This window comes from Solenopsis invicta, chromosome 1, assembly GCF_016802725.1.
Source record: "Solenopsis invicta isolate M01_SB chromosome 1, UNIL_Sinv_3.0, whole genome shotgun sequence".
Taxonomy (NCBI): domain Eukaryota; kingdom Metazoa; phylum Arthropoda; class Insecta; order Hymenoptera; family Formicidae; genus Solenopsis; species Solenopsis invicta.
The window spans coordinates 21915265-21940079 of record NC_052664.1 but is presented as its reverse complement, the minus strand read 5'-3'; the positions used below and the strand labels follow the sequence as shown (position 1 = coordinate 21940079).

General features: G+C 32.8%; 3 protein-coding genes across 9 annotated transcripts in view; 1 reads left to right on the top strand and 2 right to left on the bottom strand.

The window, feature by feature from the left end:
• The window catches only part of LOC105203761 (guanylate cyclase 32E), a 31271-nt gene extending 21215 nt beyond the window's left edge, over positions 1-10056 (bottom strand). The window contains exons 1-4 of one of the 3 annotated variants that reach the window (XM_039447313.1): positions 9944-10056; positions 9722-9772; positions 9147-9249; positions 8970-9020 (exon numbers count right to left, since the gene is read on the bottom strand). The gene's annotated coding sequence lies outside the window, so the exon portion shown is untranslated. Of the gene's footprint in view, positions 1-3349; positions 3715-8969; positions 9021-9146; positions 9250-9721; positions 9791-9943 lie in introns of those variants that run through there. The other 2 variants (XM_039447317.1, XM_026131316.2) reach the window with 2 other exon arrangements.
• A 471-nt stretch (positions 10057-10527) lies between these two features.
• LOC105203762 (RNA-splicing ligase RtcB homolog) lies at positions 10528-15883 on the top strand. Of its 4 annotated transcripts, none has more exons than XM_026131319.2 (12): positions 10528-10545; positions 10708-10787; positions 11055-11154; positions 11615-11810; positions 11943-12073; positions 12568-12694; positions 12764-12870; positions 13014-13173; positions 13412-13587; positions 13674-13808; positions 13922-14086; positions 14889-15883. In XM_026131319.2, the coding sequence occupies exons 3-12, from the start codon at positions 11059-11061 to the stop codon at positions 15114-15116; spliced, it is 1521 nt and encodes a 506-aa protein (XP_025987104.2). In that variant the 5' UTR covers positions 10528-10545; positions 10708-10787; positions 11055-11058; the 3' UTR covers positions 15117-15883. The 4 variants fall into 4 exon arrangements, with proteins under 4 accessions (XP_025987104.2, XP_025987103.2, XP_025987102.2 ...); XM_026131318.2 differs by having other exon boundaries at positions 10534-10638; XM_039447333.1 differs by lacking the exon at positions 10528-10545 and adding an exon at positions 10620-10638 and having other exon boundaries at positions 10713-10787.
• Positions 15884-18711: 2828 nt separating this feature from the next.
• On the bottom strand, positions 18712-22884 carry LOC105203763 (facilitated trehalose transporter Tret1). Of its 2 annotated transcripts, none has more exons than XM_039447336.1 (4): positions 22820-22884; positions 21510-21642; positions 20915-21295; positions 18712-20155 (listed from the first exon to the last, which is right to left on the bottom strand). In XM_039447336.1, exons 2-4 carry the CDS (start codon positions 21577-21579, stop codon positions 19209-19211), a joined length of 1398 nt encoding a protein of 465 aa, XP_039303270.1. In that variant the 5' UTR covers positions 21580-21642; positions 22820-22884; the 3' UTR covers positions 18712-19208. The 2 variants fall into 2 exon arrangements, with proteins under 2 accessions (XP_039303270.1, XP_011170953.1); XM_011172651.3 differs by lacking the exon at positions 22820-22884 and adding an exon at positions 22541-22740.
• Positions 22885-24815: the final 1931 nt, after the last annotated feature.

Here is a 24815-nt window from a genome sequence, read left to right as displayed (position 1 = left end):
GACTGCAACGAGTGACGCAACAACTTCGAAGAAAAAGAAGAAAAGAAATGGAAGAAAAATTCTCTTCTACAGTTTCGCATGAACGCACGATGCCGATTCCCTATAAGCACGTAATATTATTTTTACATTAAATAATATTTCTGAAATATTGCTAAGAAGTGGTTATACGTCCGCTTCTAATAATATATACTAACATATGAATATTAATATATAAAGAAGTAGATAATATTATTTAATATTTTAGTATTTTAATATTTTAAATTATCGGGCATATTATAACTTTTGAATGTAATAATTATAAGTTTGTGAATTTTATGCGTAATAATTAACTTTCGATCAGAATAATATTTATAGAACATTTTTAAATATTCCACAAATATTAAAGTAATATACCACGAATATTATGTAAATACGGACATATAACATTAATACAATATTTCCAATTAATTAATATTAAAATAACATTAAAAATATTGAATAATATTCTCGGAATACTATTTTAATATTATTTCAATTTTTAATAACATTTGCATAATATGTTAGAAACATTGTGTGCTTATAGGGTTGTTATAGGAAACGAATGATCGTTCTCGATATAGGTGATGCGTGACTCACCACGACCATGACTATTGGCTTTCAAGAAAGGTGATCTCGAATCTGTGTCACATAAAATGTTACATAGAGGATTTTAGGCACGCCTCTACACGTTGCGTCAACGTCGCATACGTTCACCGGACCTATGCCTTCAATCTCAACTTGACGTTCAGATTTTCTAATCAGTCTTCTCCGATCTATCCCGCCGAACGGCAGTGACAAATTAATGTCGGCATTGTTAGCGATATCGCGGCAAATCGCCGCGGGAATAACTCGCTTAGACAATGCGCGGCAATTGTCGCAAACGCGCAAATGACTCATTGTTTTCGGAAACGTGCGTATCTTGCCTATTTACGCTACATAATAGTTATATCACGTAGATACTTAAGGCAGTGGTTTTACGTGACCAGTAACGCGACAATTATTGTCTGTAAATGGTTGTACGCTTACTAGCCGTGAAGATTAATATTATGTACATATATCGTTAATCCGTTCATGATTATTTACATGAAAAGAAGAACTATCGAAATAAAATTATAGCAAATACACATATGCAACTAAAGCAATCACTTAGTGTGTGATTATTTTGACAATAATTAAGTTTCTTAATGTACAATAATAAAATAATGAAAAATATAATTTTTTGTTTATTCTGAAAACTATTTACTTAGTCAATAAAAATACTTGAATAAAAATAATTCAAGCAATCGAATCAAAAATTGAATTTGGGAGCAATTAATATCTGGAAGATGTTTAAAAATCTGGGTCTACACTCAGAGAAAATTGTCATACTAGCAACTAAAAATTCAAGGATAAAAAGCGCCTTTATACGTTATAAAGTTTTTTAATAAAAATAATAAATAAATTATATCAACTAAAATAATATAGTAATCCCATTCGTTGGATAAATACAGAAAAATAGTTGCACAAATATAGGTGACAGAAAAAATGAGCAAACTGAAATTCAAACTCAGGATCCTTCGTTCTTATTCCTAGCACTTAGGATACTACATCATGACTGCTTCACTGCTCTTATAATTATTCTGGTCGTACATGAAAATTTAATAGGCCTTATCGACCTATATATCTGCACAAAATAGTCTCAACGAGAAATATATGATTAATGCAAAAAGTATACCATAGTAAAAGATTAATTAATTATTATGGCATTTTCTCTTTTCATTAAAAAAAAAATATATATTTGTGTAAACTAGAAAAATGTAATTGCCATATCTTGTTTGTATAAAGTTTATATAATTGCATAATGTAATTGAGTCGCTATTTCACTATTAATTAATAATGCACATAAATTATTACAGTGACCATATCTTTTTAATATTTAGTATTACTTTGATTCTTCTTATTTTGTAAAACTAATGGCAAAAGTATTTAAATTTCAGAGTTGTCAAATTATATAGTCGTCAGAACTATTTTCACTGAGTGTGCAGATGCCCGTTTGCTTTTGCAAAATTCATTGGTCATTCTGCGAATACTCTTCATCACGTTGTAGTCTGCCGAGTAATTGGACCATATTACGCGACTCATCTTTCGCGTTCATCTCTAACTTGGTTAACGGGTGAATTAAACATTCGCTCGTTTGCTCGGTTTTCAGCCAATATGAATGTATTATGGAACTATTTGAATGTCGGATTACAATTATTTCGAAGAAAACAATAGAAATCTGGAAAATAATTGAACAATTCTGATCAAAACCTTGAATAATTCAATAGTACAGGCCCTAAATTCACGCTTCATGGAAAATTTATCACATGCCTCGCACTTCATTAACGCGGAATACATTAGTTCGACGATAGATTCCCAAACTCTCATGGATGATTAGTAAATTTGAATACAACCCTTCTCGCATCTAACATTCATGAATCTGAATATTCGCTTGTACCAGAGAATCTTAATCGCGAATACTAATGGGAAATTGAGCTGTTATCTATCCTGCATACAAAAGATAAGAGGTGTATGTTTCATATCTATCTATATATCAATAACATTAAAAAGGAAAATAATGTATTGTAAATACTTATTATAAAGAGCTTTGCCAACTAAATCTTTTTACATGTAAACTTTTGCTTACATATAAAATTTGCGTTTTTCTGTACGCTATTATAGTCTCGTTAATCTGCTGTCTGTTTCGCGCACGTGAGGACCCAGGATCGTGATTTATTGGTTTGCCTTTCCGTTGGGCACGTGACACAACTACACTCTGAGAATCATTCACGAGGCTCCCGAGTACCTTGCACCGTTTAATCTCGTACGTCACGTGCGATCCCCGATCTCTTTCTTGGCATCATTCGCCAGACTGATCGTCGTTTATCTATCGTCTAGTTCTCGGTCTCGCGCACCGTCAAACCGCGACGCTGGTCCTCGCGCTTTTATATATTCGAAACTATTTTAACGTTTCTAGGCGGATCGTAAAATGTATTCCCAGCTTTTCCGTGGAAGTGGACTAGGAAAACATGAATGGCTGCATTTTACTTCGTTCACAGCCAACGAGATCGACAGTTTCGTTCCGTTTTCAAAAATTGTTTTACAAGATCAAAATTTTTATCAGCGATATAATTATCAATTTAGCGTAAGAATTAAAAATATGAAAATAGAAATAAATCTTATTTATTTGATAAATGAAAAGGAACATGACTTTTTATTGTTATGCATTACATAGACGAAAGGATTTATTTATTGCTCCTTAATTAAACTTTTCTTAAAATCCTTAATTAGTATAATTAACAGATGTACTTACCTCTTACGTCGTATTCTTTCGCGATCAAATTCGCGAGAGCACAGAAATTTTCAAAGCGCCTTTACTTCGGAATTACTCGCTTCGAAGCACGTTCTTCGTTTCATTTGCTCTGACAGCTTTTAACGGCGAGCAGGTGGTTGAAATAACAATGAGATTCGGGGGACGGAATTTTTCTATTGCGCTCAGATTTGACGATTACCATGTAATTCGCCAGTCGCGAGTCGTTTATTTCCCTTCTTTTTCATCCAAGGCTTGATTATCGTAATATACGGTGTACGATCGATTCGTTCAGCAGCACGGTGCTCGGAACCGCGTCTTAGCCATCAAGAACAACGGTCGACAGTGATCGCAGACGCGCGCGGCCAGACTGAGTCCTCTTAGTTTGTCCTCTTTCCCTCGCGCCTCGCACGTTGACGTTGCTGTCGCCGCCGCCGCCACCACCGCCGTCGTCGTTGTCGTCGTCGTCGTCGTCGTTGTCGTCGTCGTCGTTCCATTCACACTCTTCCGACGTTTCAAAATCGCTCCCAAGGCGCATGAGCGCGATTCACGAACGATCTAGGAAGGGAGTTCGTGGGATTACCCTGCTCCGATTTAGGCTGTAACATACGGCGCCTCTTTTTGCGGCAAAGGAGCGCGTTCGCACGTGAACAGAATGATATGGGCCAATAAGATAACGTGGTAACTTATCTTTCAGCTGCACCGTGCCGACGTGAGCATATTCCGCGCGATACTAGAGAGTGGCTTCAGAAAGGGATGCGAAGAAATCGAGAATCGAAAGTATAATTCAATTATATCGCATTGATATTTAAATACTTATAATAACAGTAATTAATAATAATAATAGTAATTTACACGAAGGGAAAAATGTTACGATATAATGTTTGCCAAGTTAATAGACCTACTTGTGAGAAAGAATATTTGGGGTGCGGATGACTTTCCATCGAGTAATAAAACTATGCTATCCCGCGGCGATGTAACAGACTTCCCCCGACAAAATCTACCATCTTTGTCGAAACATAAACGATCGAATATACGTGACAGCAAAGTCCAAGAACGGACTGAATCGAGCGTGACGTGACGTCTCCGTGAGCAGCCAATCCGAAAGAAAAGCCACCCCTTGCTGACACAGATGTAACATTACCGCACACTCGAGCTTGAATCGCACCCTTCATATTTCGTATCACGGAATTGACGATAGAAAATCCCGAACGCATACAAAACGTCGCATATAAACCGTAATAGGGGGACCGGAAAAATTCACTTAGGTAAAGGCTGCCGTCAGCAGCCCCTTTCTTCGAAATAAACTCTCGCATGTATATTGGATTATTTTTCGTAGATAAATCAGAAGCGGAATATAAATCATTGTATAAACGAACAAAAGTTCTCAACTTGATTTTTCTTTTTAAAATATATCCACCGCGGTTATCTTGATCTAATTGACCCAATTGCTCTAACAGATTGCTTTATATCAGACTATACTTCAATTAGTGATTTATCGACCTATTTGAATGTTAGATATCTTACAAAAAAGAAGTACGATAAGAAGAAAGAAAAAGGATCGGTATAATATTGTTGCCTTCGTGAAGTTTCGTTGCGTTTCCCTCTATACGATGAGCTAGACCGATGTTCACCCTCTTTATTACCCTGGTCACAATATTTCATTATATATGTGTTCTACTTTAGTATATTCAAATTTTTATTGTAAAATATCACGTATTGCATATATAGAAATGCATCGCGTATCAGTAGTTTCCAGAAGGGAGATTTTTCTTAGGCGGTTGTGAAAAATGGAGAATTAACGTGCCTGTTTTATAAAGGAGGAAGCATGCAAAATTTCCGGCCAGAGGCTATTTGTCATGCGACATTTCGTGCTAAAATGACCGAAACAAACTTGAAATCACGAACGGATCGCGATGCATTCTTCACATCGACGAGTTGACGTGCAACGCCGTGATCGTGTAGCCCTCTTTTTCCCACAACGCCGGACGATTAAACGTTACGCAAGTCCGTAAGAACGCGTGGAACTCGCACGTGACTTGCTTTGGAGAACAACGTATGGGGACAAATCGAAAGGTTACGTCTCTCCACGAATTCACTTCGACGATTCTTTGAGATTGACATTATCCTTCAAAGGAGGATAATACGGCGCAAATAATTGATAAGTACAGTTAACATATAATCTGTTCTTGTTCTAATCAAAAAGAAAGAAAGAGAAAACAGAAATTTTCATTAAATGTTTTAAAAAATTCGAAAGAAAGTAATTTAATTAATTTGCAAAAATTGATATAAAAAAAACAAGTATGAAATATTATAATAATATACTTTTTTTGAAGAAAGAGTTTGATTGTATGTCACGAAGTCTTGTTCTTTGATTGTCTATGTTAATTTTATTTGAAATTAAATTAAAAATTAAACAGACTTCATTATTAGTATTTAGTATCAAAGTAAGTTCGAAATTTTAAGTAGCAAAAATTTTTATTTTAACGTACCTGTATCTTTGAAATTATTAACGCTTCAACGTTTTTGCAAAATTACTTTGAAACTTAAAGAACAATTTTTATTCCGATGTTAACCATCTTTACGATTCTTAATGAAGATAAATAAGACAATTAAAAAGTTGTGAGCATCCGTTTTATGGATCAGACGGATGAGAACGGTCAGAAAAACGCGACTGATTTTTTTGTGTCTGAGCAATTCGTTGTTCACGTTGCATTTAATTTTATAGCTTTAAAGTTTTCAACAGTTTTTCATTCCCCCTATCTAAAAAAATGCATTGCATCAATAATCGAAATCTCGAAGTTTATTGTTGTCCAATGTGCTGACTGATCTCATTCAGCGCTTGCTTTGTGAACGGCTATTATCGCGGAGATCGCGTATTTTGGCTAGGTGTATTAAGGGATTAATAATGTAATATTTGTAATGTGTATGAAATTATGTAATATTAGAAGCTTTGTAGCACGTGTCTATTTTGTCTGGTAAAAATAAGAATTATACATAAAAAACCAAAGAAATTTAGCATAAAGAAGCATTTTATATCACTACAAGCATCTTCTTCGTGGCATATGTAAGAGACATTGCTTGTTACACTTGATTCACGAAATAACGATTTAGCAGTTCGGACGCAATGGATACGGGATCGATAGCGAGCTCGTTGCGAATGAACCTGCCACTTTTTGTCACGTTTAACGCACGTTTAATGTCGACTAATTATAAGTCTTCTTAACCACGATTAATATACGACACTTGTATCTTACAAGCCATAGTCACACGGCATACAAGTCGCTTAAAGGAGACGCACTTTCTGGGGTGTTTTTGTCAACCCGCGGCCTGCGCAAAAATCGTGGTTAAATCCAGCTGATTAGCTGGTTAGACGCTAAGCCTAATGAGACATGTTCTCCTCATTCAACCGATAACGTGATGAGAAATCAGATGCACATTACAACGGTCTCTAATACCGTTTCGTATACCGTAATTGTACATGTATGTATTTGAGCGCAAAAATTGTTTGTGACAAATTGCAATGTCTTTTACACTTATCACGAAAAGCTGAAATCTATATTATTATTGTCTGAAAAAGTGTATTGTATCGATACTTGAAAGCTCGAAGTTTATTGTTGTCGCTTTTCCGATGTGTTGATTAATTTCATTCAGCGCTTGCTTCGTGAATGGCTGTCATCGCGTATTTTGACGTGTGTGTTGAGGGATTAATAATATAATATTCAATTTGTAATTTGTATGAAATTATATAATATTAGAAGCTTTGTAGCGCGCGCCTGTTTTGTCTAGTATAATTAAATTCCGAGCACGCATTCTGCTCAAATTATGTCGAGATGTTGCTCATTAATTTAATTTCTTTCATTTTGCATGGAAATATACACAGTTTTTAATTGCACGGAACAAAAATTGGATAATTTATTTTGAAAAGAATGTTAAAGCGTAACATGATCACTCATCATTGCAATTCACTGATCGTTGTGGAGAAACGATCTTGATTACGTTGATGTAGTAATAATGCCATTAACTTCATCATTACTTCATTGTTTCGACATTGATAAAATCATAAAATTATTTGATACACGATCATTGTCTTTCTCTTTCTCTCTCTGTTCCCGCTATCACCGATACCAATCTCTCGCCGAAAGATCATTACCGTGCGACCTAGTTTTCTCCACGCGAGTAATTAATTTTTTTTTAGTGGTGCACCTATAGGCGGAGCATCGAACCGCACCAGTTTTGACCACACATTAAACGCTCGTGCACTATGCCGAGAATGTCACTCATTGACTCGAAGACGTAAAAGAAAGAACAAGAAGAAAATAAAGAAAAAAAAAGGAAAGGTGAAGAAACCACAAATAACTGGTAGCGCGCAGCTGACCCACGTTGATTATCGTTATTCAACGGCAACGTGATCATCTTCGGAAAACGTACGACCGCAAGAACGAGTTTCATGTATATTAATATCTGGACCGCGTATTAATTTTAGGGAATCGTATCTTCTCTTTTTGGCGACTGCTGCACGTGTGAGCTTTGTGCGTATGCTTGATTATGATTTTCAACTTCGTACCGTTGCACCGTAGAAAGTATTTGCATTTACGTAATTACGCCCTGACGAGACACAGCGCATCGTGTGCGCATAGCGATTTTGTGTTCTTATTTTATAAATGGAAATGAGGGAGAAATACAGGTCGCAAAGAATTAAACATCTTGTCTCCGCTTAGTGTCAAGATACCCCTTCCAAAAAAAATGTTTAAAGTAAGAAATTAGTGCAAATAACAAATATAAAGACGTTTTGTTCTCATATGTATCGAATAATAAATAAGGAAAAAAAATATATAGTGTGTTTCAGGAAAATTATAAAGAAAGAAAAATGTCGCTTTTTTAAAGAGAGAAAAGAAATTAAAATAAATTTATATATTAAAGTAATATTAACATAGAAATGTAATAAGAAATACCGTTAAAGTGACTACCTTTCGTTTGATGACTTTTTTCTCCAATATAAATTACTTCTCAAGCAAAATGAATCACGTGAAAGAAAAGACTTTCCTAGAAAATGCAGTTCATTTTTTTCTTATTGCACTGATTACACTGCACGCGTCATAGTGATTGCGTGTAAGTTTTCTCGATTAAAGCAAATACGATGTTCTCTCTTTATTCTTAACGATTACGAAATAGATGTAACTCTGTTTATTGAGGTTTCTGAAAGTGCGATTATAAATGTACGCGCGATTACCGTATTCAGTGTACACGCGGTAATGCTCGGTTCATACGAACCGCCGTGTTTTTTGATGACTCGTAATTACAGCGATTACCCACGTCGATCGCATGCTTCATGATACTTCAGACATAAATTATGCGAGATTTCAAATATGTCCCCGTAAATACCGGGCGAGAAATAAAATTACGTGTCTACTACATGAACATATTGTAAAAGAAAATTTATAGATTTGTAAGTCCCGGTCTGCAATTACTGTTGTAAGCCTTAAGCTGTAAGAAATTCATCAATCATGATCGATTATTCTCCTCATATTCAACTATGATAGGTCAATTTTTTTAAGGCTTAAGGCTTACTACATTTATTGAAGACCGGGACTTATCCTATTATAAAAAATTAGTCACTCACAGTTCCGATGCGCAACGACCGGAGTTATTCAGCCACGAAGCTGCGATGATACTGTAACACAAACACATAAGAGATAATTAAAACTGTGCTCAAAATAATTAATATTTCAAGTTAATTTTTATACTCATATCAAACATTTAAAATTCGACTTTCAATAAAGAAAAAAATTATTTTTACCCGAAGGTTGCTCCGCTGGTGCTCGATGCCTCCCCCAGATCTCCACTTCTTCCCAGAACGTTTAAGTTGCCGGTTTGTCACGTAATTACAATGATTCTATAACCTAGAAACATAAAATTCAAATTGAAGTATCACTTAAAAGAATTAGTGATTCATAATTTTTATGCGGGCAGAATTTTTTAGTCGATTTTCAATTAAATATCTATTAAAATAGTTATGCGATTTTCAAGATTTAACAAAAATAAAATTTTTTAAAAAGATTTTAACAATATTTTGAAAAGATTTTCACCAATTATGTCTAGAATATTTTCTTTTCACAGAAACTAGCGGACATAGAAATATTTTTAAAATAATTTGTGAACTATTTAAAAAATATCTAAATCTTTGAATAAAATATTTTAAAAATATTTTTAAGATATTTTATGCTGTATGGGTACATGCAATCTGATACCATAATAGTCACATTGTCAATTGTTTGCGCAATAAATCTTCGATCGATTAATTATTGCGAAATACGCGTTTATGGATTGTCGATATGTGAACATCATCTATTACACAATTTTAGTTTCTCTTACCCATTAAACAAGCTGCGGCGCCATTCCCGCTCCGTCGATCTGCATCGCTTTCTGCAATGAAACGAAAATGCGAATCAAAATGGCTAGTTAGCTTCGTTTCCGCGCGGTCGACTTTACGCGTCAAGATCGATGCCGCGCTCGTGCCGCAATCGTGCTTCATGTGCGGCCATCGAATCTGCATTACGCGACGATCGAATTGGCAGTAAATATCAATTCACTCACCTGTTAAACGAGCCGCGATGACGAAGCCGATCCGCCCCGCGTTCACCGCGTTCCGTAAGTAAGACGTGAAGATGCAGCGAGAAGCGGCTTCGTCTCCCGCCGCGCAGTTAACTTCACGCGTCAAGATCGACACTACATATTCCGCTCTTTGCGTTCATTCATTTTTCAAATTACGATGCAAATTATTGTTACTTCGTGTTTTATGAAAACACGTCTCAGATTAAAATAATTTTTAAATAAAAAAATATATATATGAGAGAGAGAGAGAGAGAGAAAGAGTAAAATAAAATAAAATGAGTCCCCCACGACATCGATCGATATCGATTTGATTGATCATTTTTGGGCGCTACTATATCACATCGTACTATGAAATAGTATCGAAGAAGGTGCATGTTATTTATTGAAAATATACATGGATGTATTATAGCTATGCTATCTCTATCATATTATTTTAGCATAGTCTCGAACCACATTCATTTTTCGATTTACCGATTTCATCGACAATGTTACCAAATGGTTGTGCTATGTAGTACACTAATTTTAAACTGGCGGTAGTGTACAGGGTTTCGATTGTCCTATGGAAAAGGAACGGCCACTCTCAGGTATCTCTCCGCTAACACTTAACATTTACGCATTCTTTTTCTCTTCCACCTTTTCCTTTTCTGTTTTTTTTCTCTCTTTCACAAGTGGACAAGGTTGTCTTATAGCTAGACTCTGATTGTAGGCTGTTGCATATTATTGTTAATTATTGCCTATTATTATAGAGCAGCTCGGAGCAGTCGAAAGCTGTCAAAAGACCGGTTGTATTGTAACGAATATTTCAGAGGAATTGTTGAATATTTGTGTAAGTATTGGGTTACGTGCACATCGAGAGTGATGTCAATATTGTCAAAACACTTGCTTTTAATTTGTGAGATTAATTTGTTTCTTTTTAAATATGATCGCATCAGACATAACCTCAAATATAAGAGGTTATAGTTTATAAACATTGATTTTATTTTATTTTTAAAATATGTAATTATATTTTATCTATTTTATCTGTATATATTCTTTATCTCTTTATTTATTACATCTTATACATTACATGCAATCTTATTTTCTTATATTTTAGAAAAATGGTTGTAAGACAATATCAAGATGAACTTAAATATTTGGAAAAAATTAATGAATATTCTTGGAGAATCAAAAAAGGCTTTCAACCTAACATGAAGGTAATCTTTTTTTTTTATTACACAAATATAAAAATGGGTATTAGCTATGCTTTAATATACTTTACACAATATGCTTCAACATGCATTACCCATAACAAAAATCTGCAGTTTATGTTGCATCCCAAACAGCACCATGTCTAAAATCAGCATATTAGATGTCTTAAAAATAATTTAAAGATGTTTTTATGTTGTCTTATGTTCTAATTTTGAACTTTTATGCTATTTAGGATATATTATAGATTTTTAGTACTATTAATACATAGCTAAAACACAATCTAATTGTCATTTTAATCAACTTTAATGAATTACAGTTGAGTTTTAACCATTGATTAAAATTAATTGGAATTGTTTATAATAGTCTTAAGAAACATATAGGGATATGAATGCAATTCAAGAATTTTAAAGCTCATTACTGTTGTTTATATGTTTATCTTATTGTATAAACAAATTGTGCTTTAAGGTTGAAGGAGTTTTTTATGTGAACAACACATTGGAGCGTTTGATGTTTGATGAGTTGCGCAATGCGTGTCGGCCAGGTGCAATTGGTGGTTTTCTTCCTGGAATGAAACAGATTGCTAACGTTGCAGCACTACCTGGTATTGTATGGAGATCCGTTGGATTACCAGATGTACACTCTGGATATGGTTTTGCTATTGGTACAATATATTATTTTTAGTTTTCTTGTAGTTTACAAATATGTAGAATCCAAAATAATTTGTGATAATTAACTGGTAATAAATATCAAATAAATGAAACAACAATCAAAATAATGAACAAATTATATTTAGGTAATATGGCAGCATTTGACATGGACGATCCAAAATCAATTGTATCACCTGGTGGTGTAGGCTTTGATATTAATTGTGGTGTTCGTCTTTTACGAACAAATTTATACGAGAGTGATGTTTTACCTGTAAAGGTAATTAATATTTCTTTTTAATAATAAATGAAATTTAAACTGATATGACAGATATGAACAATACAAGAATAAGGAAATGTTATTTTTAATCACAGTGGATCTTTATGCTGAATAATATTTCTATATCAATTTTTTTATTTTTATGTGTTTTATAAATTACATGTCTTAATAGATTATCAGTCTTGAAATGCAATTATAAATTCAAGTTAGAAATTACATCACAAATTAAATTAATTATTAATTTTACTAATGATACTACAAGAATCATTAATAAATGTAATTTATAGAATTAAACAATATTTAAAAATTTATATAGCTATATTTTTCAGCATTAAAGTTTACTGTGATTAAAAATAGCATTTTCTTCTATACAAACATTTATTTTTATTATTTTATATATTGTCTAATTTATATATATATATATATATATATATATATATATATGTATGTATATCCACTGCATATATAATTATATAAATTGTTTCTCTTTTTAGGAGCAACTTGCACAAAGTATGTTTGATCATATTCCAGTTGGTGTTGGATCTAAAGGAATTATACCAATGAATGCACGGGATTTGGAAGAAGCGTTAGAAATGGGAATGGATTGGTCTTTGAGGGAAGGTGAGATAAAGGAATGTTATGATAAGTATGTATCGATAAAATCATAATGTTTATACAAAATGAATTTAGGTTATATTTGGGCTGAGGATAAAGAACATTGTGAAGAATATGGAAGAATGCTTAATGCTGATCCATCAAAAGTATCAATGAGGGCTAAGAAACGTGGACTTCCGCAAGTATGACATAATAATTCTCTAAAATATTATATTGTACTTCCGCAAGTATGACATAATAATTCTCTAAAATATTATATTGTTTAAGTATATATATATATATATAAACAAAAAAATATATACATTACAAATATATTTTATATTAGTTAGGTACGTTAGGAGCTGGAAACCATTATGCAGAGATTCAAGTCGTAGATGAGATATATGATAAATGGGCTGCATATAAAATGGGTATTGAAGAAAAAGGACAAATTTGCGTTATGATTCATTCGGGAAGTAGAGGATTTGGTCATCAAGTTGCTACAGGTTAAAAATTACATATTGCATATATTTATATACAAGGTGTCCCTTGTGTGATACAATAATAACTTTCTATTAGATTTAATGAATTTTTTAACAAAACTTTGATGAAATTATCGATCAAAATGTTTTAAACAAAATTCAATAAAACATCATCGAAATTTCATCAAAATTTTATTAAAATTTTTCCACCAAGGAGAAGTTTTTGTGAAAATTATATCATATTTTGTACGAAATATTTCAGATGCACTTGTGCAAATGGAAAAAGCTATGAAACGTGATAACATTGAAACCAATGATAGGCAGCTTGCATGTGCTCATATTCAATCTCAAGAAGGCCAAGATTATTTAAAAGCGATGGCAGCTGCTGCCAATTTTGCATGGGTTAATAGGAGTTCTATGACATTCCTCAGCCGCCAGGTACCTTGAAAAAATATATATATATAAATATTAATTAATAGAAATACAAAATAATAATACGAATTATACAATATGCTTCTTAATAGGCATTTGCAAAACAATTCAACTCGTCCCCCGATGACTTAGATATGCATGTTATTTATGATGTCTCTCATAATATTGCCAAAATAGAAGAGCACATAGTTGAGGGAAAACAGAAGACACTTTTAGTTCACAGAAAGGTAAGAGTGTTTATGAGACATACATGTATATTATATATGTACATTATTTAAATAATAATTTAATTTTGATACTGATGTAAATAGACATAAGAAAACATATGTTTTGCTTGAAGGGATCAACAAGAGCCTTTCCACCACATCATCCTTTGATACCTGTAGATTATCAGTTGACAGGCCAACCAGTTTTAATCGGTGGTACAATGGGTACATGCAGTTATGTTCTAACTGGTACAGAACAGGGTATGAAAGAAACATTTGGATCAACATGTCATGGTGCTGTAAGTACACAAATTGCATCAATTTTTCATATATTTATATTAATTCTATGCAAATAATATAAATTTACATTTAATCTTAGTAGAAAGTTTTAATAAATTTTAATTTTGATAAAATTTCAATTATGTGTAACGAAATTTTAATTATATTGTATTTAAAAGATTACTTTCTGTTAAGTTTTTGCGAAAAACAGATAATTTAATGAGAATAAAATAGATAATTTTAACGAGAATTTAATAAAAACGTAATAAAATTTTAACTAAAAATTATTAATACTCTAATGAAAAAATAAGGAAATTACAATGAATTTTCATCAAATAACAACGAAAATTTGCAAATATTTTGTAATGACAACCCGATGATATTTTATTGAAACTATCATGCATTTTTATGAAATTGCAATGAAAAAAGGGAAACATATTAATGATATATTATTAAATTTGCAACAAAAAATGGCAGGTACTTTATAATGACAAATTAATAATTTTATTGAAACTAATTAATTTTTCATAGAATTTTAATGAAATTACTGGTCAAAATGTTCCAAAATTTCATCAAAGTTTTATTAAAATTTCATTAAAATTTTTCCACTAAAGAAGTAACGATAAAGTATGGAAAGTGTTTATTAATGGTTGTCTCCACGTTTTATCATAAAAGATGATTTATCGACTGCACTTGTAAGGACCATATAAATTACATACATGACAGTCCTTACAAGTACAGTCGGTGAGTCATCTTTTATGGTAAAACGTGGAGATAAGAATTATTGAACACCCTGTATACAAAAAATATATATCTTTACAGGGTCGTGCTCTTTCAAGAGCAAAGTCACGTAGGAACTTGGATTATACGCAAGTTTTAGAAAAGTTAGAAGAGTTAGGCATATCTATTCGGGTTGCTTCGCCAAAATTAGTTATGGAAGAAGCACCAGAATCTTATAAAAATGTAACAGATGTTGTTAATACTTGTCACGCAGCTGGCATTTCCAAAAAATGCATTAAACTGCGACCGATTGCAGTTATTAAAGGATAACTTGGACAACAATATCTTGATTTTTCTCTTTATAATGGTGTATATACGCATTTACTTCGCAAATATATTTGTGAAATGATATTAAAATTAAAATATCAGGCAATAAAGCTCAATTGTGTATAAAGCTATTTATTAAAGGTGTGCGAATCAAACATTTGCGCAAAAAATAATATGCTAAGTATAAAAATGCATAATAGATACCATAGATAATAAATGTATTGTGCCGTTAAATGTTGAATACATATTGTACAAATTATAATGTTACTATCAAAATGATAGTACTTTAGAGCATTTTTTTGGAAAATATGAAACAGTTTCAAATTTTGTTCTAAATCCTATGAAATCATAATACAAACCCATAAAATGTTGAAACAAATTTACAACGACGATTATATACACGTATTTTTAAATAGTTAATAAGAAACGTTTCAAAAGTTTTGGAAATTGATAAACAATCAGGTATAAGAATTGGTATGCACTAATATAAGATTAATCGTAAGAGATATAAATGAATCAAACAAAATAGGCGATTGATTCGAAATCGATCATTGACAACTCGAAATTTTCTAACCATTTGACTTTTAACTATTCGCACACCTATATTATTTATATAACATTTTATAAATTGTATAAAATGTGTTTCACATATGAATTTCAATATAATGTAAAATTATATAAATATTGATATTAAATTAGCTTTCTACTTAATATAATTTTTATTATGTGTAAGTTGTAATTATTCTTTGGTAATAAATAAGTCCGACTAATTTTAGTAATTCATCAAATAATTGAGGAGGCAATCTAAAATTATCAATATATTTTTCTTCAGCTTGAGCTTGCATTTCCTTCGCAGGATTTGCACTTGCTCCTTGCAATAATCTTTTTTTTTTGCGTTGAAAACTCGGGATATAAGGCAGCGGAGAAGATACAAAACATGATTAAACGTGACACAATTTCGCACAATACATCGCATCCGACTGACGACGAATGTTGAGACAAACGCTCGACAATTTACTTTACTTCCGACACTCCACGAAACTCTCGAAACACTCGCTCGCGTCAAAAACTCGGGATATAAGGCAGCGGAGAAGATACAAAACATGATTAAACGCGACACAACTTCGCACAATACATTCGCATCCGACTGACGACGAATGTTGGGACGAACGCTCGACAATTTACTTTACTTCCGACACTCCACGAAACTCTCGAAACACTCGCTCGCGTCAAAAACTCGTACGGGACGACGAAGATGCCAGTTGAATTGCTCCGCGACGTGCCACGACCTTACCACCTAACCGACTGCTGGCACTGCGGCCACTGCGTACTATGTGCGTAGCGGCGGCGATAGCGGCGCGCAGGCGCGTGACGTGGCCACGCGCCAGTCACGCTGCTACGCAGTGCCAGCAGTCGGTTGGTTAGGGAGCACGGCGGAAGGTCGCGGTGCGTCGCAGCGCATTTCAACTCGTATCCTCGTCATCCCGTAGGAGTGTTTGATGCGAGCGAGTGTTTCGAGAGTGTCGTGGACTGCCGAAAGTGAAGTGTCCGCCTTTGTACCGACATCCGTCGTGTGCACGGTACGAAGTCGTGTCGCGTTCAATCGTGTTTCGCAGCTTCTCCGTTGCCTCTTATTCCGAGTTTCTGACACGCGTGAGCACCAGGAGGGTTTCGAGAGTTCGGAAAACGAAGGCTCGCGCGTTCGTGCCAAGTATGAATCAAGACGAATCGTCGTGAGGAGAATCTTGGATCCTTCGTGTCGCTCAGACGACAATAATCGGTCGCGATGGCACGAAGTCGCGTCGCGCGTTCAATCGCGTTTTCTCATCCGTTGCCCCGTAACCTCGTATTTCGAGTTTTCGACGGGTGTGAGTATCGGGGGTGCCGAAAACAAACCAAGTGTCGCGCGTTTGTGCCAAGTACGAATTGAGAGGAGGAGAAGCTTGGATCTTCGAAAGCAGCGGCTGAGACTACGAGCCGGAGCTGGACGGAGCGATCAGCGAACGGTGAGTCAATTTATTTGTACGAGTACAAACTGTTTATTTGTCCCCACATTTCAGTATTTGTGTCTCGTCTTCATTGCGCTCGTATAAATTGCGACTCAATGAATAGCGCGTAAGCCGTTAGGATGGGAAAAATTTAAAATCGTGTACGCGCGCTTAGCACTCATCCCTTCGCCAGGTGTGCCAACAGACGTGATTGACGTGCTTTCCGAAGTATTAACCGACTGTACGTATATACATTGGCATCATAGTGTATGTTCACGTTGTAGAGAGGGCGTATGGCGTCTCGAAAAATCATCAGCTAAATCGTGGAGATGGCCATTCACAGGCTTTTTCTTCTCTTCTTCCTTTCGATTTTCTCGTAAAATCTATCCTATCTAAGTTTTTTTTTATGCCTACTTTTATTCTACAAAAGGATTGCGATTTTCTTTTTTTTTGTAATTGTATACAGAATATACAATTTTGCAATCTTCTGATGCAGTCTTCGTTGATCAAATGCACTATGATTTTGTTTTAATTTTTTTAAAAGCCCGCAAATAACAATAAATAATTTATCAGATTTCATTGCTGCAAGAGGGGGTGAGGAGATAAGATGAAATATCCTTTGATTTGAATGCAGGAATTGAGTATACGCGTTAGATGTGGTTGTTGAAAATTATCCATTGATCGTTGAAAATTCTTCACGAGCTAGCGAAGTAGGCAGCTGCTTATTGAGTTAAACTACAATTTATATTTTTTTTTACCACTTTCTTATGATTTTATCTTATTTTTTCACTCGTAACATTTGTATTAAATTATAGTATTTCCTTTGTGAATGCATATATTTCTGAGACAAAATTTAATAAGTTGTAAGATAAGAATGTGATTTTTTATTTTTGTATTTCAATGCCTTTTTTTCATTTTTCTTATATAAAGTTTATATCTTTAAAAAATTTTTTCAATAGTAATTATATTGAAAGATAAATATTTCAAGAGTGTTGTACAAGTAAAGATGATTCGATATATCGAATCATCTTTACTTGTACAACACTCTTGGGATATTTATCTTTCAATATAATTACCATTGAAAAAATTTTTTATATAATTATGACCTAGCTTATAATCACTATCAAATCTTAATTATCCTGTCTTACGCCACTCTCCCCTAAATACATAGCAATTAATCATCTTACATGTCTATGACACATACAGTATTATCAATTTATATGTTCAATATTTCATTGTGTTAATTGCTGTAATTAGATATCTTCGAGGGGAAATTCACAGCCGGCATTGGTGTACAAAATTTCGGCAGTGGACTGCCGAAAAAAGTAAGCAGTGATCTATAATATTGACGGCATTGTCGTCAGTGGTTGGGGAGTGGTGAACTCACTTCAGAGTCGGTTTTTCGATCATGGGGTTGAGCACAAAAATTTTTGAATACTTCGGGAAAGCTTTAGAATTCTTGTGCAGGCATTGGCGTATGATAATGGGCACGCGGTAGTGTTCATAATTGCATGGCATTGCCTTAATTTTAATATAGGATTGACGGCATTGTAGGCATTGACTAACAATAAGCATTGTCGGCAGTGTACAAAAATGTCGGCAGTGTTTTACAGCAATGCCAAAAATCGGCATTGGTGTACAAAATTTTGGGTTGTGAATTCCCCCTCGGATATCTTACAAATAAATATGTGTTTCAGTACTTATCTCTATTACTATCTCTATTCTCTAGTAATTAAATAATACACATATATAATTAATAAAATAACGAATTAAATTATTTTCACAGTTTAATGCATGTGCAGAGATAATATACAATGAATAGAAATAAATAAATATCATTACATATTTGTTAGATGCTTTTCATGAATCTACAACTTTTATTCTCCTATAAAATGATTCAGCTTTGTTCAATCAAAGTGAAAATATTTCATTGTGTTTGCAATTTGTTAGATTATTATTGGTACCGCAGCATTACTCAGCACCGACGGACGTATCATGAAAATACTCTTGTAATAAATGTAAGAAATCAAGTTATAATTTTGCTACGAGGTTCCTGTAGATCCTATAAATATATTAATGATTATCAGGATCATCAATGTAGTCGAGCTTAACATTTCGGTTCAGATTTTCCAATCAATTTTTCTTGAATCTGCTGCAACGACTTGCCCTTAGTCTCAGGCATGCAGAAATAGGTGTACGGTACAGCGGTTACCAATAGCAAAGCGTATAAGTAGAATAAATATTTTTCCGTGATCAAATCGATTAGAGGCTCATATGTTGAGGTAGAGATGAAGGAAAATATCCCACCGATGACGCTCGCGAAACAGCCGGCTACGCACTTAACATGTGGCGGAAAGATCTCGCCCAATACTATGTTGGGTATCGAAGCGATGCCAAAGTATAAAGATATCTGAAAGAGCAACACCGCAAAAATGACTAGAGCCTGAAGATTGGCGGGATTATATCCTGCGTCGAGAAGCTCATATTGTGTACCCAGGCAGATTAGCGAGATTGTGATAGCTAAGCTGGAGATGATCATCAGTATCCGTCTGCCGAACTTATCGATCAGGAATATGGAGAGCATGGAGCCAACAATTCCGATAGCGGTGACAATGATTACGATCACCGACGGGTCTATGATGATTTCTTTGGCGTTTCGCAGGATGGTTTCCAAATAGAATAGCACATTGTTGATGCCGCACAACTGAAGATATATGAACAGCATGGACACGAGCAGTAGCGCTTTCCAAATGTACGGAATTTTGAATTCTTTTATAACGTCCGTGAATGGTAAATTTCTGTTCTTTTCGATGAAGTCTTTTAGCGCTTGCAACTCCGAATCCACGTCGCAATCACGGTGATACCAGAGTATCGATGCTCGTGCTTTATTTTCCTCTTTAATCTTGACAAAATGGTGCGGCGATTCGGGTAACCAAATGAAAATGACTATCAGTATGAAGCATAGGACGAAGCATATGATAGCGCTCATCGTCATACTTAAATATGCACCCATGATGCTCATTATTAGGTTGCCTACTGATAATCCACTTACAGCTGTAAAAAAGACATTAATTCTTATTAATATTTATGTATATAATTATTTTTCATTAATGCGACCGTTACGCTTAACGTTTTACAGTTTTTTTTTCTTTCTTTTTCCTGTCATATCTTATTTAATAAATTAAAAAGAATAATTATACACTTTAACATAATCGTTTTCAGATCTGTATTTTAGCAAAATTGTTCTTTCCATGAATTATATACGTAATTATGTATTATATTACACTTAATTACTGTTTAACAACAAAATTTGTTTGAAATGCTAATTTTATTTCTCGAATATAATTTTGTTAATTGTTAAAATTATTTTAATGTAACAAGAAAGTATACTGTTGACTTGAAATATATTTCAATGTTTTGCTTTGGTAGCAATTTAAATTTGTTTTTCAGCACTGATTTTTATTTGAATATATTTGCTCGATTTTTTAATAATAGATTTTCTTATAATATCTAACTGATTATTAAGTTTGACTGTTTTCATGCCAATTATTTGATATTGTATCATCCGTTTTACTGTGATAAATCTTTTTTTTTGTATTTATCCTGCATCATTGTAAATGCTATTTAATATCTGTTAACAAATTTCCAAAGAAATGGGTTGCGTTATGACGCAGTTATCTAAAAATTAAATGAATGAAATTATTGATTAGTCATCTTTTCAAAATATCTCGATATTAATCACTCTTGTACTTTTAGAATGCTACATTTATTTAAGAAAATTTGCACGTACGTATGAACATGAGTAGCGCATACCTAAGACACCTAGAGCTCCGCGAATGGTAGGATCCGCGATCTCGCCCAGGTAAAGCGGGATGCAGTTGTACATTTTTCCTATACTGATGCCAGCTAGTAACCTGGCTGCGTAGAGCCATTCCACTCGATTAGCCACAATTATAAAGAGCCAACATATAGTTATTGGTAAACTCGTCACGAAGACCGTTGTTTTAGTACCGAGATAGTTGATTGCAACAGGACCAGAAACGGCGCCAATTAGCCTGCCTAAGTTTAATAGAGAAACTACCCAGGAGGCCTCGTCTATTGTCATAGGGATGTGAGATTCAGGGGAAGTCAGATACGCAATATACGGTGAACTCCAAACCTCTATCAATCCCATTTGCAGCTGAAGAAGATTAACTAAAAATGAGGAAATAATTATTTGTTGTTTAATATTTGTTTTAGTTTTAATGAATAATACATTTCTTTATGTGTAAATGTAATTAGATATTTCTTTATATAAATATAAATATAGTTAAAAACCACATTAAACTCTTTCAGTTGATATATTTAAATAATATATTTGATTGATATTAATATAAACAATATATCTCTAGATACGGGATATACGTACCTCCGATAGCAGCAATCCATTGAGGCCATTGTATTTTTTTACTTTTTTTCTTTTGTATCCTGTACTTCATCGTAATGTGTCTAATGACTGTTTGTGACTGAGACTTCTTGACAAAATACTGCGTTGTACTTCACTATAAAAAAGCAAAATATCGTAAAAGTCGTTTCATGTCTTTGAGATAAAAAATTTAAATATCTTTTAATATTTAATGGGCTATTAATGTATTACCCACGGAAGAATGATAGAATAAATAGCTTTTTACAATATTTATCAACATTATTTATAAAATTAAAATTAATTTGTGAATATAATTTTTTTTTTTTATGATGAAGCCGAAGTTTGTCTTAAAGCTGTTTCTTAAAATGTTTTCTATAAAATGTCCCAATTGTTACAAACTTTGCATTTTTAAAGTATGGCGAATAGATAAAAAATGATCATACATTAATTAAAAAGGAGCGTTTTAGGCAATCCCATTGACATACCGTGCTTACTGAGTTACTGATATCGAGTTTAATGTGTGTAGATAGTAAAATATTGGAATTTTCTTTGAATATGTCATTGCACAATAATATTTACGTAAGTTACGTTTATCAGCAAATGTTTTGCGTACAGAAGTTAAAAATAGCGCAATCACATACCACCACTATTTGTTATAGTGGTACATTAAAACTTGTAATTTTTTGCATTTTATTTTGCTGAAAACATTTGGAATGCAAGCATTTTTCCATGATTACAATTACGCATTGATATAAAAAAAAATGTGACTTTATTTACAGTGTTCATATTTTAATTGTTTGCATACAGAATCTGTAACATCAATGAGTACAAAACAATGATGGGTAATTGATTGCTTAGATGCCCGTATAAAGAAAGCAGTGTCAAAATGTAAAATATTAAAATTAAAATTAACGATAGATAAAGGCTCTGATGACGTAAATCAAAGGAGAGATAAAATACCAATAAGAGCCGACACTGGATGTTAGTGTGTAATTACAAAGTATATTGACAATTAGTCGTTAACAAATACATACAAACGTTTCGATCGATCCGCAATTTAGATCATCTTCAGTACACCAAGTTAGCACGCGGAGATTGAATAAATGTAACGCAGATGCAAATGCTTTAGCGTGTCCAGATGCGAAAATGCCACATGACAAATACGGTTTGTATCAATATAAGGCAAAGACTTTGAAATTACTAAAAATTATAAACAAGGTTTACCGTTATATAAAACGATATTTATATATAAAGAATAAGTGAAACGAAGGAGTATCATAAATAATAAAAGATAAAAACGTGGATTGACTTACGTGAAAATACAAGTTGTTTACAAGTAAAAGCTGCGAATAGCAATATGCGTACAGTAAGACTGATTTTAGAGAACTGAGCGGTATATTGGTGCTGACACGATGTATAATAACAGAGAAAAAGATTAACGTTTAAAAAACAAAAGAAACAAATTTGAAATAGTATGAATATTATTAAAAAAAGTGCTTAACAGACTAATTTCATAGATTGTATGCAAGAAGATAGAGATAAAGGTGAAGACAAAAATTGAAAAAAAAAATTGATACTGATCTCAAATCAATAACAAAATTGGGACGATTTAAGTGATGAACCAAAGAAAAGATAAAAACTAACGTATTTAAATGCATGTCCGCAATGGATTATCCAATCGCATAAAACAACAATTATATCCTACGTTCTTAAAAAATGGCAGTTTGTGCAATAGTGTGTGTATTAATAATAAATGTATAGCAGTTAAAGTGAGAAAGAAACTTGTGCATTCGATGCACTTGTGCAATTAATTATGCATGCATGTAGTAAGGAACCTACAAAGACAAATTGCAAGACATTCGAATAAACATTTATTCGTGCAGTTATTTCTAAGCATTTTGAAGCGTGAAAAAATTGTTCACGCCGATTATACGTGCACCACTATTATACATGCACTTCTATTAATAGACATAAATGTATCTACGTTTTAGACATGTAGAATTTTTAAATGCTAATTTCAATATGAATCATTTGATAGACATTGTTTTCATAAATATAATGCTAAGCATTATATGTAACCATTTTTGTCACCAATGATTATTTTATGAAACTAAATTTTGCATTATTAATACACTGTTAACTGAAGATTTTAGAAAAATATAAGAAGTAATTAATGAAGAAGTATTTAAACAAATAAATAATTTTTGTTCTAAATGTAATTGTATTTTAATAGAAATATAGGAATGCAGTATAATATTAGACACATTAATAATAACAAATTGAAATTATAAAATTGAACGCAAATTATCAAACTTGTAAGATGATATAATAAAAATAATAACAGTTGATGAAAGTAATTATATATTATGTGGCGTTATTAATTATATATTATATGATCGTACCGAATCAACTGCAAGCCATCAGAGAATTATGGAATTTTAATTTCAGAATGACATTAAACACACACGTAAGAGATAGATTCAGACCAAGCAAAGAGCACAAATACAATTGAATGATTTGCTTTAATGAGTACGATTAATGTTACGAATATAAACAACAAATATGTATTGATGAATTGTGTGTATTCCATATTTCATCGGTTCTATTAAACAATCACTATGTTTATCCATATTCATTATGTTTATTTGTGCGATCATTTATTCTTACTAACAGAACATTCTAAATTCATCTTGGGAATTTTAGATATCGATCTGCATATAGATAAGTCAAGTTTTCTAGGATAATTATAGTGAACTATAGTTTTACTCAAGATAGCTAAAAATTAGAAAGTAAAAATAATATTTATAATTTATTGATAAAATATAAACATTCTGTGAAGTAACTTTTATTTTATTATATGTGAAATATTTATAGGCTTTACATGTTTTTTATCCGTAACCAAGCAAATATATTGTAATTGCAATATTATATTGTATATTAAAGTTTTAACGTTTCAATTGAATGGAACTCAGAAGCTTTAGAAAGCACTATCTGTTAAAAAAATAAATAACGTAAAATTTTTATAAATTATTTCTCATATGCATATATATACATAGCATTCTAATGTTATCACTAATTGTAAATTTACTATGAAATTAATGTGAAATTAATGCGAATTACTACACTTTAGACAAGAAAAAAAATATTTCACAACTAAAGTAAATGCTTTTAGTTAATATGAAATCAGTAGCAATTGATTATTATTTTTATTATCATTATTATTCTTATTGAAAGGAGATAAAAATATAAAAGTGGTTAATTTTTGCCCGGAAAGGAAAATTTGTATATATTTTTATAGTTTGTAAGTTG

Bases quoted from the DNA above. Each gene is read 5' to 3' on its own strand.
- LOC105203762 (XM_026131319.2), top strand. From the start codon at position 11,059: ATGGTTGTAAGACAATATCAAGATGAACTTAAATATTTGGAAAAAATT. The intron at 13,588-13,673 runs GTACCTTGAAAA...GCTTCTTAATAG, and splicing joins TGACATTCCTCAGCCGCCAG to GCATTTGCAAAACAATTCAA. The intron at 14,087-14,888 runs GTAAGTACACAA...ATATCTTTACAG, and splicing joins GATCAACATGTCATGGTGCT to GGTCGTGCTCTTTCAAGAGC.
- LOC105203763 (XM_039447336.1), bottom strand. From the start codon at position 21,579: ATGAAGTACAGGATACAAAAGAAAAAAAGTAAAAAAATACAATGGCCT. The intron at 21,296-21,509 runs GTACGTATATCC...CCTCATTTTTAG, and splicing joins ATGGATTGCTGCTATCGGAG to TTAATCTTCTTCAGCTGCAA. The intron at 20,156-20,914 runs GTATGCGCTACT...TCTTTTTTACAG, and splicing joins CGGAGCTCTAGGTGTCTTAG to CTGTAAGTGGATTATCAGTA.